This window comes from Mastomys coucha, unplaced genomic scaffold, assembly GCF_008632895.1.
Source record: "Mastomys coucha isolate ucsf_1 unplaced genomic scaffold, UCSF_Mcou_1 pScaffold7, whole genome shotgun sequence".
Lineage (NCBI taxonomy): Eukaryota > Metazoa > Chordata > Mammalia > Rodentia > Muridae > Mastomys > Mastomys coucha.
Window position 1 is genome coordinate 18,408,213 of NW_022196913.1, and position 18,304 is coordinate 18,426,516.

General features: G+C 43.1%; 1 protein-coding gene and 1 long non-coding RNA gene across 9 annotated transcripts in view; one reads left to right on the forward strand and one right to left on the reverse strand.

Annotated features, from left to right (window-relative positions):
- On the reverse strand, positions 1-12,055 carry LOC116082151. 5 transcript variants are annotated; one of them, XR_004115188.1, is made up of 5 exons: positions 11,530-12,055; positions 5,163-5,289; positions 3,466-3,558; positions 778-848; positions 1-58 (listed from the first exon to the last, which is right to left on the reverse strand). It is a non-coding gene; the product is annotated as an uncharacterized LOC116082151 (long non-coding RNA). The 5 variants fall into 5 exon arrangements; XR_004115186.1 differs by having other exon boundaries at positions 5,163-5,292; XR_004115187.1 differs by having other exon boundaries at positions 5,163-5,296.
- The window catches only part of Arid4b (AT-rich interaction domain 4B), a 128,979-nt gene continuing 121,629 nt past the window's right edge, over positions 10,955-18,304 (forward strand). The window contains exons 1-2 of one of the 4 annotated variants that reach the window (XM_031358983.1): positions 10,955-11,201; positions 12,015-12,069. In XM_031358983.1, coding sequence (XP_031214843.1) covers positions 12,064-12,069 — 6 coding nt within the window. In that variant the 5' untranslated portion in view covers positions 10,955-11,201; positions 12,015-12,063. Of the gene's footprint in view, positions 11,202-11,746; positions 11,784-12,014; positions 12,070-18,304 lie in introns of those variants that run through there. The other 3 variants (XM_031358986.1, XM_031358985.1, XM_031358984.1) reach the window with 3 other exon arrangements.

Below are 18,304 nucleotides of genomic sequence, written 5' to 3' on the forward strand. Positions count from 1 at the left end.
CAATATCATCAATGAGTAAACTGGCATTATGCAACATTTCAGTCACTTCAATGATAATCTAGAGAAAAAACAACCAAAGAAGAAAATTTCACTATGACACACACACACACACACACACACAGATATAGACAAACATATATACAGACATTCAAAGGCTATTGTATATACACACAGAGAATTTTTTTGTGTGACAATGGGGTGTATGTTCTTGTGAGTAGAGGTGCCCTTGGAGGCCAGAGACATCAGATCCCCCTGGATCTAGAGTTATAGGCAGTTGTGAGGTCATGGGCCTGATGTAGATGCTGGGAACTGAACTTAGGTCCTCTGCAAAAGCAGTACATGCTCTCAATTAACATCAGAGCTATCTCTCTACTCCAGATTATTTTTTTCTTTTTTGAGACATGGTCTTCCTATGAAACCAGCTCTTAAGTTCTGGGATTCTACATGTGTACTACCATGCTTGGCCAAAATAGTTTGCACTTGATGATATTTCTAAATTATTAAAGTCTCAGTTATCTTAAGCTTTTTTAGCTAATAAATATTTAGCAGCCTTAATATGTAATATTGTGTAAGCATTAATGGAATAAGGATCTTGGAGTACTTTTTTATGGGACACCTACTAATTTCTTGGTGATTAAATGGGGAAGAAGAATGAGATCAGAATTGCTTAAGGACTGGGGATATGGTTCAGTGACAGAGCACTTGCCCAGAATGCTCAAAGTCCAGAATGTGCCCCCAACTAGGACAAAAAGAGAAGTAACCAGACTGCCTATATACCTGTAGCTTGTCTTCTGGAACTTTCAGCCAGTGATTAAATGCCTGTGAAAGTTTGGTTCTCACCTGTTTACCTGCAATTAAAACAAAGAGTATGACCAAAAAATCATTATCTTACTTAAAAAGGATTTTAAAAAACATTTATTTAATTGTTTGTATGTACATGTGCACTCCATGGTACACTTGTGGAGATCAAAAGACAATCTGCAGGTTGTATGTGGGTCCTGGGGATGGACATTAAATCCTAGGCTTGGTGTCAAGCATCTCTACTGGCTAAGCTACCTCATTGGCCTCCAAAATGTCATTACAGGAAAAACTGAAAAACTTGCTTCAAAACTGAGACTTAATAAAACAGTCCCATCAACCCATGTCCTTCCCAGCTGAATAGCCCTCAGACTCCTCATTGTAAAGGATGTAATGGAGCTGAATTTACCCTCTTCATTTTACCATTCAAACTACACTTGGGTGAATGGAGGGATGACTCAGTGGTAAAGGGCCCTTGCTGCTCACGTAGAGGACCCAAGTTTGGTTCCCAATATCCATCTCAGGTGGCTCACGACCACGTGTAACTCCAACTCCTGGAGATCCAAAGTTACTAAAGGACCCTCTGTAGTTCTCTGTGTGGACCTCTGCTCATATTTGTGTACTTCTTACCTCTAACACATAAGCACACAATTAAAAGTCAAAAAACAAAGTTTTTAAAAATGATGGCTAGCAAGAAAGTCTACAGCATTTCGGGGAGTTTTAGCCTTAACCTGAATCATTGTACTGGGAGTGGAATGGGCATCTTTAGAAAATATGATTTAATCTCTTCCTTTTTCTGAAAATGAAGACAGTTTGCTTGAGGACAATTTAGCACTATCTGTCACACAAAACTTCAAGTATTTTTCCAATGAACTTCCTCACAAGATTATTTGTCACTTTGCTGGGTGGCATTTAATCCAGCATTTGGCAGGTAGATCTCTGTGAGTTCAAGGCCAACCTAGACTACAAAGCAAGTTTTGGGACAACTAGGGCTGGTTACACAGAGAAACCCTGTGTCAAGAAAAAAAAAATTATCATTCCTTTAAATTAAGATTTTAGAGGCCAGGCGGTGGTGGCACACCCCTTTAATCCCAGCACTTGGGAGGCAGAGGCAGGCGGATTTCTGAGTTCGAGGCCAGCCTGGTCTACAGAGTGAGTTCCAGGACATGCCAGGGCTATACAGAGAAACCCTGTCTCAAAAAACCAAGGGAGAAAAAAAAATAAGATTTTAGAGACTAGAGCAACTTCAGTTTAAATGTCCTCCATTTAAACAAGTGTTAGCCTTTTATGTTGACTAGGGCCACTAGCTTTTTAGCAGCATTTTCTTTCTCACATGGAAAATGAGAGATGTCTTGAGGTAGTAGATGCCAGAAGAAGTTAAATTAGCCCAAACATAAAGCAGTCATAGAAAAAAACCAACCAGTTCATTCAATAAAAATATAGCATGAGCTTCTAATACTGTAAATTCAGAACCATGCTCAAGAAAACAGTTAAATAAAAGTTAACTTTCAGAGGCTAGGGAGATGGTTCAGTGGTTAAGAGCACTTGCTGCGGGCTGGAGAGATGGCTCAGCAGGTAGGAGCACTGACTGCTCTTCCAGGGATCTTGAGTTCAATTCCCAGCAACCACATGGTAGTTCACAACCATTTGTAATGAAATCTGATGCCTTCTTCTGGGGTGTCTGAAGACAGCTACAGTGTTCTTATATATAATAAATAAATCTTTTTAAAAAAAAAGAGCACTTGCTGCTTTTCCAGAAGTTCCAGGTTTGACTCCCAGCATACACACACTGACTCAGAAGTCTAATCCTAATAGAACCACCCCCTCCTCTGGCCTCCTCAGGCACTAGGTGTACAATGGGTTGCATGGACATACACACATAGCCAAAAGCTCCATAAAACTTAAGAAGGGGAAAAAGGTGTTTTAGTCTGGGTGCAGTGATGCACACCTTTAATCTCAGCACCCGGAAGATGGAGAGACATGGATCTCAGTGAGTTTGAGGTCAGCAAGACTCTGACTCAAAAAAAAAAAAAAAAAAAAAAAGTTAAGTTTCTGTGGTGAAGGTGTAGGGCCAAGCCTCATGACCTGAATTCCAACCCCAGGATCTTCTGAGCACCACATACATTCCCACCAAATACATTAATGAAAGAAAGAGCTAGGTAGGGCAGATAACTTAGGGATTAAGAATGAGTTAATAGTTACAGTCCTGTAGAAGAGCTGGGTTTGGTTCCTAGCACCAATATCAAGTGGCTCACCACTGGTTTTGATTCTAGTTCCAGAGGACCTAACACCCTCTTCCGACCACAGGGACTTATACTCATGTGTACATACCCTCCCAAAGACACATCATTAAAAGAAAGAAGAAATAACTTTTTAGGATTGGCCAGAATATAACTATAATCCCAACAACTGAAAAACAGGGGCAGGAGGTTCATCACAAATTCTAGACCAGCCTGGGCTACACACTGAGCTCTAGGCCAGCCCAAGGCTTTAGTAATGAGATTTTGTCTCAATAAAAGAGAAACATTTCATAGACCGTTCTTTGAGTAATTCCTCTTATAGTGCTATTACTTCAAATAGAAGATCTCAAGAACCATTTAAGTTTAAATTTACATTTAAATGACTACTCTAAAATCTATGCTATATAATAACTGAACAGCTTGTTACCTGGTAATTGAAGTAAGTACCTATAAGGCTCTAGAAGAATTCTTTCAGCTTTCTCTTTACTTTTCTCCATGTTTAATAAATTTCAAAGCTGACCTGTTAAAAAGGAGAAATATAAAAATGATCTCAAAAAAAAAATTATTTTTAAGTGTTAGATTGCAAATATTTTTTTGAATGATAGATTTAAATTTTTATTTATACAGCAAAACATTACATGTATAAAACCTTGAAAACATTATGTAAAGAAAGCAAAAGGAGGTAGCCACAAAAGAACAGGTTGTATGATCCTATTTATAGGAAATGTTCTGAATCAGGCAATCTATACAGATGGGAAAACAGGTTAGTGGTTGCTGGCTCAGAAAAAATAAAGACTATTACTAATGGATTATAAAGGTACATGTGTGTTTATACAGAATCAAAATGTTATTAGGATGTACTAAAAAAGTCTAAATTTTAATTTTTAAACAAGTATTTTGAAGAAGGTCTTACATTGTAGCTCACCTGGCCTCAAACTTGTGATCATCTTGCCTCAGGGTTTTTAGTGCTGAAATTATACACACACAAAACCACCATGGCTAGTTCTGTCCTGAGATACGGTCTTACTATGATGCCCAAGATGGCCTTGAAATTATGGAGTCAAACCACCAAACCCACCTTGAATTATACACTTTTTTAAAAATATTTTTTAAAGATTTATTTATTATTATAATTAAGTACACTGTAGTTGTCTTCAGACACACTAGAAGAGGGCGTCAGATCACATTAAGGGTGGTTGTAAGCCACTATGTGGTTGCTGGGATTTGAACTCTGGACCTTTGGAAGAGCAGTCAGTGCTCTTACCCACTGAGCCATCTCTCCAGCCCCGAATTATATACACTTTTGATGGTTGATATATAAATTACATCTCAAGTTTCTAAAGAGAAAATTTCTTCATTCCAATGATAATAGTTTAGTTGATTTTGAAGTAATTTTCTTAGATTATAGTAAACTTTCTTAGTTAATTAATCATAAAGGACTTAAATTGTTAACACCAAATAAATGCCAAATTCAAAAACAGACCTTTCTATAATGATTACAAATTAGTAAATGCTTTAAGATAGGTGTGCTTTATAATTTGTGAAGAATACTTATCTCAAATCAGTAAGTTTCAGAGATTGCTTCTAAGATGCATACTCATTTAAATATAATTATTTTGTGTAGTGTTGAATTATTTGAATTCTGCATTTACTTCAATACTTCCTAGAATATAAATCATGGCATGCATGCATGTATTTTTTGAGACAAGATATATGTAGCCCCAGCTACCTTTGAATTCCTTCCTGATCTTTCTGCCTCTATTCCAAATACTGGGGTTACAGAGCATGCATTATGCCCAGCTTCAATCCTGGTTTTTACAGGGGCCTCCTTTACTGGTGAATCTTCTGTTTCTTTGCAAATACTGATGTGCACTTCTCTCCTCAGAGGCCCTGTTTTTCTAGTGACTATGACACCTCTGGCAAGCTTTAGATGTTTTGAGTTGTGTCTTCTATGGGGATCACCATTTTGGTCTGTAGGATCACAAGCCCTCTTCTAATAACCTTTCATGGCTTCACTCTGTGTATGTAAATATAAAACCAAATTTAATATGGTTACATAATGGTAGTTTATGGTTATTGCCAGTCAAAGTGCTACATATCACAGGTTTTTGAATTGGAAGGTACCTGTGATGGTTAGTGTAGTCCACAAGATCTAGAAACAGGGACTCAGTTCTCTTGCATCATGTGAATCTCATGGATAGAACAACTCAGGTTGTCAGACTTGATGGCAAATCCAGGTAACTAGAGCCATCTGCTGACTCCATACACAAAATTAAGAAAGAGAGAGAAGTTAAGAGCTGAAAACTATCCTGACCACCACACACAAGCATTGAGGTATGTGGGTACTCACAAACATATAAAATAAATACCTGTGATAAACAAAAAAATTTTATGTGTGCATGTGTGTGAAAATATGTGTTTGCATAGAGACCCTGTCTCAAACAAGCAAACAAACAAACAATTCCACCACCAAAAACCACCACCACCACCACCACCACCACCAAAAAAACAACCCACGATATTATGACTAAGGCAAGTCACAAAACAAAATATTTAATTGGAGGCTTGCTTACAATTTCAGAGGGCGAGTCTATGACCATCATGCTGAGGAGTGTGTAAGCAAGCAGGCAGGCAGGATGTGTTGGATCACTAGCTCAAAGCTTACATCTTATCCATAAACCAGAGGCAGAAAACTAATTAGAAATGGCATGGGCCACTGAGGGTGGGGAGTCGAGAGAATAGGACTGAAGCCCTGAGGGCCAGCAGAAAGAATGGAAATAGGCAGCCTCTAGAGGTAGTGGGGGTGGGGGTAGGGAGGACCCTCTAGAATGTACCAGAGACCTGGGAGGTGAGAGACTCTCAGGACTCAAAGGGATGGACCTTAGATGAAATATTCTACAGTGGGAAGAGGGAATTTGTAGAGTCCATCTCCAGTAGAAATACAGGACATCAAGTAAAGGGATGGAGTTGCTACCTCACAGTCAAAAACTCTGACCCAGAATTGTTCCTGTCTAAAACAATTGCAGGGACAAAAATGGAGATGAGCCTGAGGGAAAGGAGGTCTAGTGACATGCCCAAACGGGATCCAGCTCAAGGAGAGACTTCTAGGGCTGACACTAATACTCATGCTATGGTGAGCTTACAGACAGGAGCCTAGCATGGCTGCCCTCAGAGATGCCCAATAAGCAGTTGAAAGTCAGATGCAGCCAGGCAGTGGTGGCGCACGCCTTTAATCCCAGCACTTGGGAGGCAGAGGCAGAGGCAGAGGCAGGTGGATTTCTGAGTTCCAGGACAGCCTGGTCTACAGAGTGAGTTCCAGGACAGCCAGGGCTACACAGAGAAACCCTGTCTCAAAAAACAAAACAAAACCAAACCCAAAACAAACAAACAAAAAAAGGTCAGATGTAGATACTTACACCCAAACAATGGACAGAAGCCAGGGACCCCTGTGGATGAATTAGGGAAAAGCTGGAAGAAGCTGAGGAGGGCAACCTCATAGGAAGACCAGCAGTCTCAATTAACTTGGACTCCGATCTCTCAGACACTGAGCTACCAACCAGGCAGCATACACCAGCTGTATGAGGCCCCTGACACATATACAGCAGAGGACTACCTGGTCTGGAATCAGTGAGAGAGGATGCAGGCACCTAACCCTCCAGAGACTTGTGGTCTCTCCCAGAGAGCAGGGAGGTCTGGTGAAGGGGGTGGGGAGATGGGGACATTCACTTGGAGACGGGTTGGGGGGGCAGGTATGGGATGCGGAACAGCCAGAGGGAGGACTGGGAGGAAGATAACGACTGGACTGTAAAATAAGATTTAAAAAAAAGAAAAAGAAAAAAAAAAAAAGAAAAAAAATAGAAAAAAAAAAAAGCATGTGCTTTGGAAACCCGAAAGCCTACCTCCAGTGACACGCTTCCTCCAATAAGACCACATCTCCTAGTCCTTCACCAAACAGTTCCCCAACTAGTGCAAGTATTCAAATATGAGCCTTTGGGGGTCATTCTTACTCAAACCACCACAGTGGTGTATGACATCCGGGATTTTATTTACTTTCCTTCTACCTTAGTTTTTGAAATATGGCTTTTCACTGAACCCAGAGCTTGTTAATTTGGCTAGACTGGGTGACTAGCAAGCCCCAGGGATCTTGCTGGAGTTCCAGGTGTGTAGTCATATCCAGCTAAATAGATGCTAGGCATGAACTCAGTTCCTCATGATTTCACAACAAGTACTTTACCTATTGAGCCACTTCTCTGGCCACAAGAGCCATATTTTTGGTAGTTTATTCTTAGTAACAGGTCAAATATCCATTAGAAAATCAGCAACCCATGAAAACAAATCAGTTTAGCAATATGAATTCAGGGAAATATCCTAAATAGAAAATCTCTAGCCAAATGTGGTAGTATACGTCTGTAATCCCAGCAGCTGGGAAATAGGGAAAAGAATCAGGGGTTCAGGGGTAGGTTAGGTTATACTACACGTCTCACTCCCTCACTTCCTAAAGAAATATTCTACATTAGCCTTGACTAGCAGTTACTATTAAGTACATCACAAGGGAAAGAATGTTCACAAAAATGTTTCAAATACCAACTTTTCAACATTTTTTTCTTCCCCAAGACAGGGTTTTGGTATGTATTCTAGACTGGCCTGGAACTCCCTATGCAGTTGACTATGGCCTTAAACTCTTCATTGTCCTGCTTTGGCCTCTGGAGGGATGGGATTACAGTTGTTAATGCTCGACATGTTGCTTGGTTCTTAGAGGTTAACAATAAAGAAGATGCAAAGAAGGAAGGAGGCAGATAATGTTGGTAACAGATCATTCGGGAAAAAGATTGGGAAAAAAAATGCTGTTTCTTTTTTTTTTTTTGGTTTAAGTAAAGTCTAAAGGCTAGCAGCCATCTCTTCTCAGCTAGCGTAGCAGCAAAAAGCATGCTGCTATCTTGTTTGCACCCTGGAAAACACATTTGACCCAACTCAGAGTCCTTTAAATTCTGAAGCTTTCCTTATAAACATAAGTATTTCTTTCTCAGTGATGAATTAACAATGTTCCCGGTGGTGGGGTAAACATGGGAACTTCAATGATTGTGAGTTCTGAGAAACAATGTTTTTTACTTTTTTTTTTTTTCCACACTGGAGAGAGCACCTTTATTTGAAATAACATCATAGGTCTCTTATCACCTCCTAGTGGAGACAGAATGGCTCAGGGAGAGCCTACAGGGCCCAGTGGGATCAGGTCACAGCCTTGCAATAAGCACCAAGAACCTTAGGGAAGGTCACTCCTGCCAGGCAGGGAGATATAGCGGAGGGTGGTGCTTTCAATTCTATTAGTGTCGGGGCCATGCCCCGGTAAGAGAAGCACCAGGGTACGGAGGTCATAAGAGACCAAGCACGAGCCAGAGAGGCTTTCAGGGCTGTGGAGCAGTTCTTCTGTGGAACCTGTCAGTACCCTGGCCTCAAGAATATAGGCAGTTTGATTCTGTTAAGGGGACACCGATTTGTGTCGCCCATTAAAATAGGAGGTTCTAGAGAGGATCCATGAAAGAGTAGCTGTGATGGAGGTTGTCGGTTCCACCGTGGATGGATGGTCTCATTAAATGGTCCTGCCTTCTCCATGGGGATAGCAGGTGAGGGCCAGTAGGCTCAGCCAGAGTGGGAGACATGAGGCAGCAGCGCCAAACAGATTCAAAGCTCTTTGCCCTTCTCATTCTCAGAGATCCTCCCTCATGGTCCCAAACTCCCCTCTTGGAAGCTGACCACTGCAGCCCTAAGGAAGTGACCAGAGGAAGAGAGGCTGGCCCAAAATTCCGTTGTGCCCTGATGTCTTTCCGGGTGGCCCTGCCTCCTGGCAGCCCAGCTGCCTTGGGACCCCTCTGGGCCACACACCTCAGGGACACAGCTTCAACAACAGTGAGGCCTGGGTTACTTTTTTTCTAAAGAGCCTAAGGCAGTTTGAGTTCTATACACTCTTGAAACAATTTTTTTTTTTTAAATCCAGAACTGTCAATTTATTACAGAATTTTCAGCCTCTCATGTACTAGACTTAAATTTATGAGGTAATAATGGCTAAGTGGCACAAACTTCATATGGAGTCACTATATAATGTCTCTGTGAATCTGACACCATTTTCCCCACTTTTTTTTTTTTTTTGGTTTTTCGAGACAGGGTTTCTCTGTATAGCCCTGGCTGTCCTGGAACTCACTCTGTAGACCAGGCTGGCCTCGAACTCAGAAATCTGCCTGCCTCTGCCTCCCAACATCTCACTTTCAAAATGAAAAGCTCGTGGCAATTTGTTCAAAGAGTAGATTAGTATTTATGCAAACAGATTGTTTCCACTGTAGAAATGCAACTGCAGCTGCCTCTCTGATTGCCCTCTATAGACTTTTCTTTTTCTTGAGACAGGGTCTATGTGGCTCAAGCTCGCCTGGAACTCATTCTGTAGATCAAGCTGGTCTTAGGACTTGTCAGCACCACAATGCTAAGCTCCTCCTCTTCTTCTGGGTGAGTTATCATTTTAGCAATCCAAGATATCCTATTGTCCACTGGACCATTGGACCAGATAAAAACTTTTTATTTTTCTTTTTTTCTTTTCTGGAGATAGGGTTATCCTATTTCAGTCTCCAGGGTGCAGAATCAAAATTCCTTAACCACTTTTTCTCACCTCTCTTACTGGGGAATCTTTTTTTCCTGAAATAGGTTTCCTTTCCTTTAGGGTCTTCCCTTAGTAACTCCAGCTGGCTTCTTGAGCCAAGACTAGTCCTCACTGTCTCAGAAAAGCCTCTCCATAAGCCAAAGCTCAATACACATCCTCCTGACATGCTTCACTTTGGCTAGACTTCGGTTCAGGAAGTTGTACAAGATCCATCCCCCGTCTATCCACATGAGGACTTCTAACACCTCAGAGGGTGAACTCAGCGCATCAAACATTCATACAATATTGAAAATTTCATGCAAAGTATCCCTCCCTCCCCCCGCTTTTAAAAATAGGCAGGCTCTGGCTTGAGACTCGCTAAACAGATACGGGCCACCGAGAAGCTCAGCTGTTAGGGCGCATAGCAAGAACCTTTGACTCCAAGCCCGGGGAGCAATGGCTCTGAAGAAGAAAGGGCTCCACACAGGCATTGTTATAATAAGCTCGCAGGCGGGCTTCTTCCCTGCGCTGCACCGGTGGTCCTTCCACTCTGACCGAGCTTCTCTGCCTCCCCCCATCCCAGCGCCCGGCTGGCAGTCACTCCGAGCCGAGTCAGCATCCGGGTCCTCTCTCCCTCCTTCCTTCTTCCTCCTCCGAGCCGCCCCCTCCCCCGCTCCCCATCCGGGTCCCCCCTGCCACCGCGCTGCTGCTCACGGTTCCACGATGATCTCAGACTTGAACCCGCCGGTACGAGACTAGCAGTACCCACATCTACTTCTCACTTTATTGTTCAGATCGCGACTCTTCCCGAGGCTTCCTTGGAGCCCTCCCCCTATTTCACACAGAAATCTCCGCCCTCCTCAGCGGCCAGCGACGCCGCAACCCTCGGTGCAAGAAAATACGCCATCCCTATCATACTGCGCAGGCGTCGTATGCCACCTCCCCTCTGCCTCATGGCCGCGCCTCCTTCCCCTCCCCGCTCTCGTCGAACGCAGGCAAGGGGGCATGGCGGTCTTGGTAGTTCTAATGTCCGTAAGTTTGCGGATTGGCCCGGAAGACTGGACTACAATTCCCAGAAGGGATTGAGGTATAACTTTCTGTTTCCATAGAACTGGTGGGTAAATGGCGTCGTTGTTTGCATCGCTCAGACCAATAGAAACTTGGAAGAGGCGGGCTCCAAAGAATCCTACCCAATCCTAGGTCGTCTGAGAGGCATCCGGGAAAGGGGTAGAGGAGGGGAAAAGGACCGAGGGGAGGGGAGAAGGGGCAGGGGGGCCAGAGTGGGGGAAAGCGATGTTTGCCCGTCAGTCGAGTCCGGAGTGAGGAGCTCGGGCGCTGGAGCGGAGAGAGAGTCTCGAGCCGCAGCTTGCCGCCGCGACGGCCACCGCCTGGACTTCTGCCCGGAGGAAGCCGCAGAAGGTCGGCCGCCGTGTTCCTCGGGAGGGCTGCGAGACCGGGGCCCGGACCTCCGTCCGGGAGGGATTTTTTTGTCGCCCCCCCTCCCCCCGCGAGGGAGCCGGAGAGGCCGCCAAACAAAGGTACCAGTCGCCGCCACGGGAGGAGGAGGAGTCGGAGCCGGAGTCCCGGCCGCCGGCGGACCCGCAGCTCCTTCGCTCTCTCTCCCCCCAGGCCTGCTGGGGGTGGGGGTGGGGGGAGGCGGATCGGGGGGCTCTGGCCGCAGGGCTCAGACCTCGACTGTGCCCGAGGTAGGGCCATTCTTTTTCTATGGGGGAAAAGCTCCGGGCCGGGCCGCGCATCGGGGCAGATGGCAACGGGGCCGAGTAGGCGCTCACGGTGGGGCCTCGGCCTCCTGGGACCCCCGCCCCCCGCGGCGCTGAGCCGGAGCCGCCCTACCCCGGGCCGCACCGTGGGCCCCGGCGGCCTCGGCCGGCCGTGCTGGGAGCTGGATGTCCTCGGCGCCTGGTCCCGGCTCCCACTTGTGGGCCCTGGCTCGGGCGGGACGCCGGCGGGCGGGCGGGCGCTGCGGGGCCGAGCCTCCGCAGCCGGAGGGCCCTCCGGTTCACGGAGGGCTCAGTCCCGGGACTCCGGCTATCGCGTTTCCGTAAGGCTCGGACGGGTTTGCAGCCGCGCTTCAGGCCGCGCCGGACCCCGGGCTTGTTGTGAGTTTTCTTCTGACAGAAATGGCGTCATCGTGGAGGACGGGGGGTGGGGGGGGGAGTCCGTGGAGTCGCGACAATGGGGCGGCGGGCGGTGGGGGCGGTAGGGGCGATGGGATGGCGCGTGCCTGCTCGGGGCTTCTGGCCCCACTCGGTGCCGCCCCCGCCCCTACGGCCCGGGGCGGGGGTGGTGGTGCCGGTGGTGCTGACCGGGTGTCTTTGTTTCCCCTCCAGGTGCAGGTGAAGCTGGTGTCGCCGTGGGGACCGCGGCCCCAGAGTCACCATGAAGGTAAGGCGTCACTTAGCCAGTTCGAGTGGCTTTCGAATTCAGGAAGTGTAGGGGCTGTGCTGTGGCGGGCCTGCGAGCTTTGCAGAGGCAGGTGTGTGGAGTGGCTCGGTGTGGAGCTTTCCCTGACAGGGTCAGCTGGAGCGAACATCCACAGGCTGTGCCGAGAAGTTGTGGAGTCGGTTAGGGAGAGAACCTCACCAGAGCTGGTAGGTTTTCCAAGTTAGAACAGCATCTATTGCATGGAACCGAAGGGACAGCTGCACGAATGAAGGCGTCTTAAGTCGTAAAACAGAAAGCAGGTCTAGTAACCTAAATTTTGAATCAGTAGTGGGTCTGTTACAATGATGAAAGAAAAAAAAAAACTCACTTAATCACGTGACCAGGACCGTGAATTTTTTTGAGGAGAAAGCAAAATATTGAAGATGCTTAAGGCAGTTTGGTGCTCTGTCCCTTTCGAGAGCCGAATTGGCTTTTGTGCCTTGTATTTCTAGGGACTTAGGGGTAGGGGTGTATGGTTCATTTTTCTCAGTGTTGATGTACTGGGTCTTGGAGTTGACTCTTTTAAGCTATGTTGTGGGTAATGGTCAGGTTGTACCGAAGTAAACATGTTGACCACAGAATAGCTTCTAAGAAATGTAAGCGTCTAAGAAGTAGTCTGTGTATTGGTGGAGTAAATCATAGCTATTTTAGGTTTTTTTTCCATACTTGTATGAAAAGCTTTAGGTATCTGATAAATATCTAGATTTAACTGGTGGAACTTTGATACTGGAATATTTTTTCTTAAAAATCTGTTACAAATTCAGATATGCTTGAGAAGCATGTGTGTATTTATAGGATTGGAATGTTAGAATGTAAATGGCATCTACTTTTGACAGTTCTTTTGGAAATTTTTTTTTTTTAAATATCTTTCACTTGTCTCCAGTGAGGATTGCTTTTGTAGGGCTGTATCCAGGTACAGTTTCAAAGGCGTCTGTTTGTAGAAGAATACAGATGCTGTTGCCACTTACATATTTGTCTAGTGTACAAAGCAGTTTGAGTTTGGGGCTCTGTATAGGCTTGGTTTTTATTTTCTAAGTTCCTATCTTTCATATGAATGAAAATGTAACCAGTGTTATATGAGAGATGAAACCTTTTTGTTTGTCACAGATATACAACCTGTGTGAAACAGTGAAAAGGGAGTGTATTAGAAAAAAGTGAAGTTTTTAGGAAAAGCATATATCTGTCTTATTGTTGGATGTGACTGGAGAAAAGTTTTAAGTTGACTTATACGTGTATACTGCATAGTACATTCGGAAGCTGAATAAATATTTGGAATAAATGTTGTGATCTGTTAGTTCCTATTGTAATGCCTGGCACATCTTAGATTCTCAGTAAATGTTTGTCTAAAAGGGATGTACTAAGCTGAAGATGTCGATATGTTTTTGTTTTTCTTAATTTTCATTTTCCGTGTAAAAAACTTTTCTCTTTAAAGAGAAAAGAAGGAAGGAAGGCGGGGAGGAAGGTAGGTCAGTTGGTCACTCGGCCTGTCAGGTGTGAGGGTCATGGCTGTTAATCCTAGCAGTGGTAGGAGGATCAGTAGTTCAGGACAGCCTGGGTTGTACAGTGAGTTAGAGGCTAGCCTGGCCTACATATTGAGTTGGAGGACAGCCAAATCTACAGGAAACTCTTGTCACCAACAAGCAATCAACAATGAAAAGAAAGTATGCTTGAAACTTTAGCCTTAAAAGTTTCATCGTTTTAAACAAATGCCAATTTTTTGTGTCTGTTACTGCCTTTAATATAATGATACTTTTTACTAGTAATGTTTAAAAAGTTGTTAAACTTTCAACTTTATAAAGAAACTTTCTAATTTTAGCTGAGGAAGTTTGGGGGAATCTATCTATTATTACTGATCTCTAGTACTCAACTGTTGCTCCTGAGGGCTGGAGAGGTAGCTCAGTGGTTAAGCGCCTTCTGCTCTTTGTAGATAGGAGTTGGGTTCCCAGTACGCATTAACTCCAGCTTCAAGGGATCTAACCCCCCTCACCTCCGCTTCCTTGCAGCATTTATTTAATAGTCACACACATAAGTAAAATGAATAAACACAAATCTTAAAGAAAGAAGTTTTCACTAGGTGTAATGGCACTCATCTTTAATTGCCAGCACTCAGGAGGTAGAGGCTACAGATCTTAGTGGGTTTGAGGCCACACTAGGCTACAAAGTAAGACTGTCAAAGAAACAAAATAAAATGAAGAAAAGCTGTTTGGTGTTGAGTATATGGGGCCCAATTTTGTGTGTGAAACAGTTTTATGGTGCTTGTTTACGTGTGTGTGTGTGTGTGTGTGTGTGTGTGTGTGTGTGAATGACATTTGAGCTACAGAGTGATTTTCTGCTGTCTGTTGAATCTTACCAGACAAATCTACTTTGAAGCAAGTTTTTAAGATTGAATTATTTGTCTTAACTGCTAATGTCACTAAGAATTTTATTGTGGCAGTATGTTGAGATAATGATATGCTTTTGTCTTAAAGTCATTAAATGTGGAAAAGTCGAAATGTAGAAAAGCAGTTTTCCTATCGTACAACCTTCGAAAACCAGTTTACACAAAGCATAGTGTGTCTGACTGTAACTAGCATGTAGTCTGTTCTGTAGTCAGAACTGTGTCTGCTTTAGGATTGGTGCTGCTGTTGCTATGGACACTGCTGTTGGGTAGAGGTTGCTGGTATTGTGTTGTTTTTTGACAAAATATTAACATTTACTTATTTGTATGTGAGTACACACTTGAATGAGGTCAGAGAACAACTTATGGCAGTCTATTTCCACCAAACAGGTCCTCAGGATTAGACTCAGGTCATAAGGCCCTATAGTAAGGGCCTTTACCTGCTGACCATCTCAAGAATCCTCATGTTTCTCATACTTTGGTTGGTAGACCGTTTTAGCATCAATGGTGATACATTAGGAGATAGGCTATGGAAGTTCATAAATGCTTTTTACAGTTAACTATGTCAGATTGATTCCTATTTTTCTTTGTTAACTAAATCTGTTTCTGCTTTTTATATTGTGCATGTTATCAGCATTCTTACTATATTGCAGTAAGTTGTGGAGTGAATTGGCCAGGTGGCTTAGACATTATGTTTAGGGAATGAGTGGTTTAGGTGCTGTACTTAAAGAGTCTGGGCTTTTTCATGTGTATTATTGTTTCTCAGTGAGTACTGGCCTGGACTGTGTAAACACACTGTTTGGTTATAAGTGCCCTCTTTTTAGTTCTGGGTATGCATGGATACTTTTTCCCTTCCTCTTTTCCCTTTCTTTGCTTTCTTTTCTGTGTTGGCTTTTTTTTTTTTTTTTTTTTTTTTTTTTTTTTTTTTTTTTTTTTCTTTTAAATAAATCATTTAAGAACTACTTTGGTGTGCCAGCCAGTGTGATGGAGTAGCATCAGCAGTTTGGCTTGCTCTCAGTGTAGTAGAAGATACGGAAAACTAAAGCACTTTCTAGAGTATTTGTTCCACTATATGATTATTACAGGATGTGCTGTGAAAGGACAGCTAAGTGAAAGAGTTGTGGAAAGTTTTCTCATGTGGTTGATACCTGCTGAGTGGTAAAGATTTTGCCAGACAAAGAAAGGGAAAAGTATTTCAGATACAAGGAAACAGCCATTGGATGGAAAGGAACAACATGGGTGGTGGGTGTATCTGGAAACTAAAGTTTGTTGGGAGTGTTACCAGGTCTGTCATCTTACCTACTTTGTAGCCTGACAGGAGAGTGGCAAATTGAGTGCTGCCTAGGTTACAGAGTAAGCTCAAGGCTGACCTGAGTAATAAGAGTCTTACCTCAGAAGTTTAAAAAAGTGTATGTTAGGGTGAGACTAGAAAAGCAGAGGTAGAAGACGGAGTGAACCCTCTTTCATTGAGCTAATGCAATTGAAACCAGGGTTTCATACATGTAAGCAAGGACTTTACCACAGAGTAATAATTCTAGTCTGAAATATTCTTCAGTGCTATGTAAGAGGCCTGGAGTTAAGGTTCAGTTCATAAAATGCTTGCACAAGCATGAGGGATCTGAATTGGGTCCTAGTACCTGAGTAAAAAATCTGAATCTGGTGGTGTTCACCTGTAATCCCGCACTAGAGAGGGAAAGAAATACGTGGGGTTTGTTGGTGTGCCAGTCCAGTCAAATCATATTGGTGTACTCCAGGTTAAAAAAAAAAAAAAGACCCTATTTGAAAATACAGGGTGGAGAGAAGCTGGTGGCTCAGAAGGCAAAAGCACTTGCTGCCAAGCCTGACAGCCTGAGTCTGATCCCAGACCCTTCCGGCTTCCACACACTCATTTTCCTCTCCCAGCCACACGCAAAGTACATGGTTTTTATTTTATTTGGTTTTTTATTTGTTTATTTATTTATTTATTTAGTGGTATTTTGAGACAGGGTTTCTCTGTGTAGTCCTGACTGTCCTGGAACTCACTCTGTAGACCAGGCTGGCCTTGAACTGAGAAATCTGCCTGCCTCTGTCTCCCAAGTGCTGGGATTAAAGGTGTGCGCTACTACTGCTTGGCTTTTGTTTTTTGGTTTTTGTTTTGTTTTTTTTTAGATGTAGAGAGATAGAAGACATCTGGCAATAACATTTGGCCTGAGTACATGTTTACCCATACATATGTGTACATGAACAGGTACACATTCGAGCTATGTGAAACTTTAAAAATTAATTTAAAGAAAAATAGAGTATTTATGTGTATGTACTCACATGCCAACATGAACATTGGAGGTCAGAAGACAACTTGGTGTAGTTGGTTCTCTCCTTTTTCCAGTGGGTTCTAGGAATTAAATTAAGAACACAAGCCTTGGTACTTTCATTTTTCCATCTCATTTGGCCTTCACACATGGCTGAATACATGGGACTGCTCAGGCTTGAAATTTTCAGTCTCCAAAACTATTATAAGTTTACAGTTTTATACACACATTTATTTATTTATTTATTTATTTATTTATAAAGTTTTGTAACTTGAATTTTGTTAAAGTTTATTTGAACATAAATATATGTTAATTTTTATTGTATTTTAAATTTATTTATTTTTGTGTTTGAGCATGCACACTATAGCCTGCATGTTGGAAGTCAGAAGACAACCTGTGGGAGTCTGTTCTTTCCACCTTGTAAGGTTCCAGGGATCAAATTCACAATTAGTAGCAAGTGTCTTTACCTGCTGAGGCATTAAGTTGGCCCAGGTAAACATATATTTCTGTTGATTCTTAGGAGTGGACCTTTTCAGTTTCAGGGAGTGTAACTTGTGATAACCTATGGAGTGCTGAATATTTCCCTTCAGGTCTCTATGTTGTGACAAGTGGCTATGAAAATCCTGGACACTTAAAACATGTACTATATATTTAGTGAATTTATTGCATGTTGGTTTCTGTTCTAGCTGTTTTAGGATGTATCAGTGAATCAAACAGGTAGAAATTCCTGGATCTGTGGATCCCACATACATGTTAAGGTATGTGTGTTAGCAAAAAGGAGTAAATATGATGTTACCTACTATAAGGGATAAATAGCATGGGAATAAGGAAAGGGCTGGACCAGATAAGGGAAAAGAAGTTAGGGGCTGGGATGGGGTGTAAGAGTTGATATTATTGAGAAGAAATTTGGGCAGGTGCTGAACACTTATATTGCCATGTGGCTGGCTAGGCTCAAGGTTAGTCTATAGGCCAGGGTAGCTGGTATGAAACAAAGGAGGGAGACAGTGGGAACAAATAGGGTAGAGGGGTGTGGCTTCAGGCAGAACTGACCTAGCTGACCCTCCTCCAACCTGGGAAATAGGGAGCATTGCAAGTCGTATAGAGAAGTGCTGGAGTCTCATTGCAGAGCCATGGACTTTATGTTTTAAAAGGTCACTCACTTTTTGAAGTAAACATTTATACTCTGTACTGGCAAAAAGTCTCCTGTTATTCTGTGATATGTGGCTTGAAACAAAGTACAGACATGCCGTACTTAATGGCATTTTAGTATAGAGTTAAAAACTTTAATTTGTGCTGAATTTTTATAGCACATTTAATTGCTAATTTTCTCCCCTCTTCATTCACCTCTGAGCATCTCAATATGTTAATAGTGTAGTGGGCAGCTAGCTACAAGTTGCCGTTTTTTTCTATTAGAGTTGCTATTTTTCAGACATGGTTAATGCAACTCAGGTTGGCTTTTAGCTTGCTATGTAACTGAAGCTGGCCTGGAACTCTTAATTGTCAGCCTCCACCTCCCTCAAGCTGGCATCCC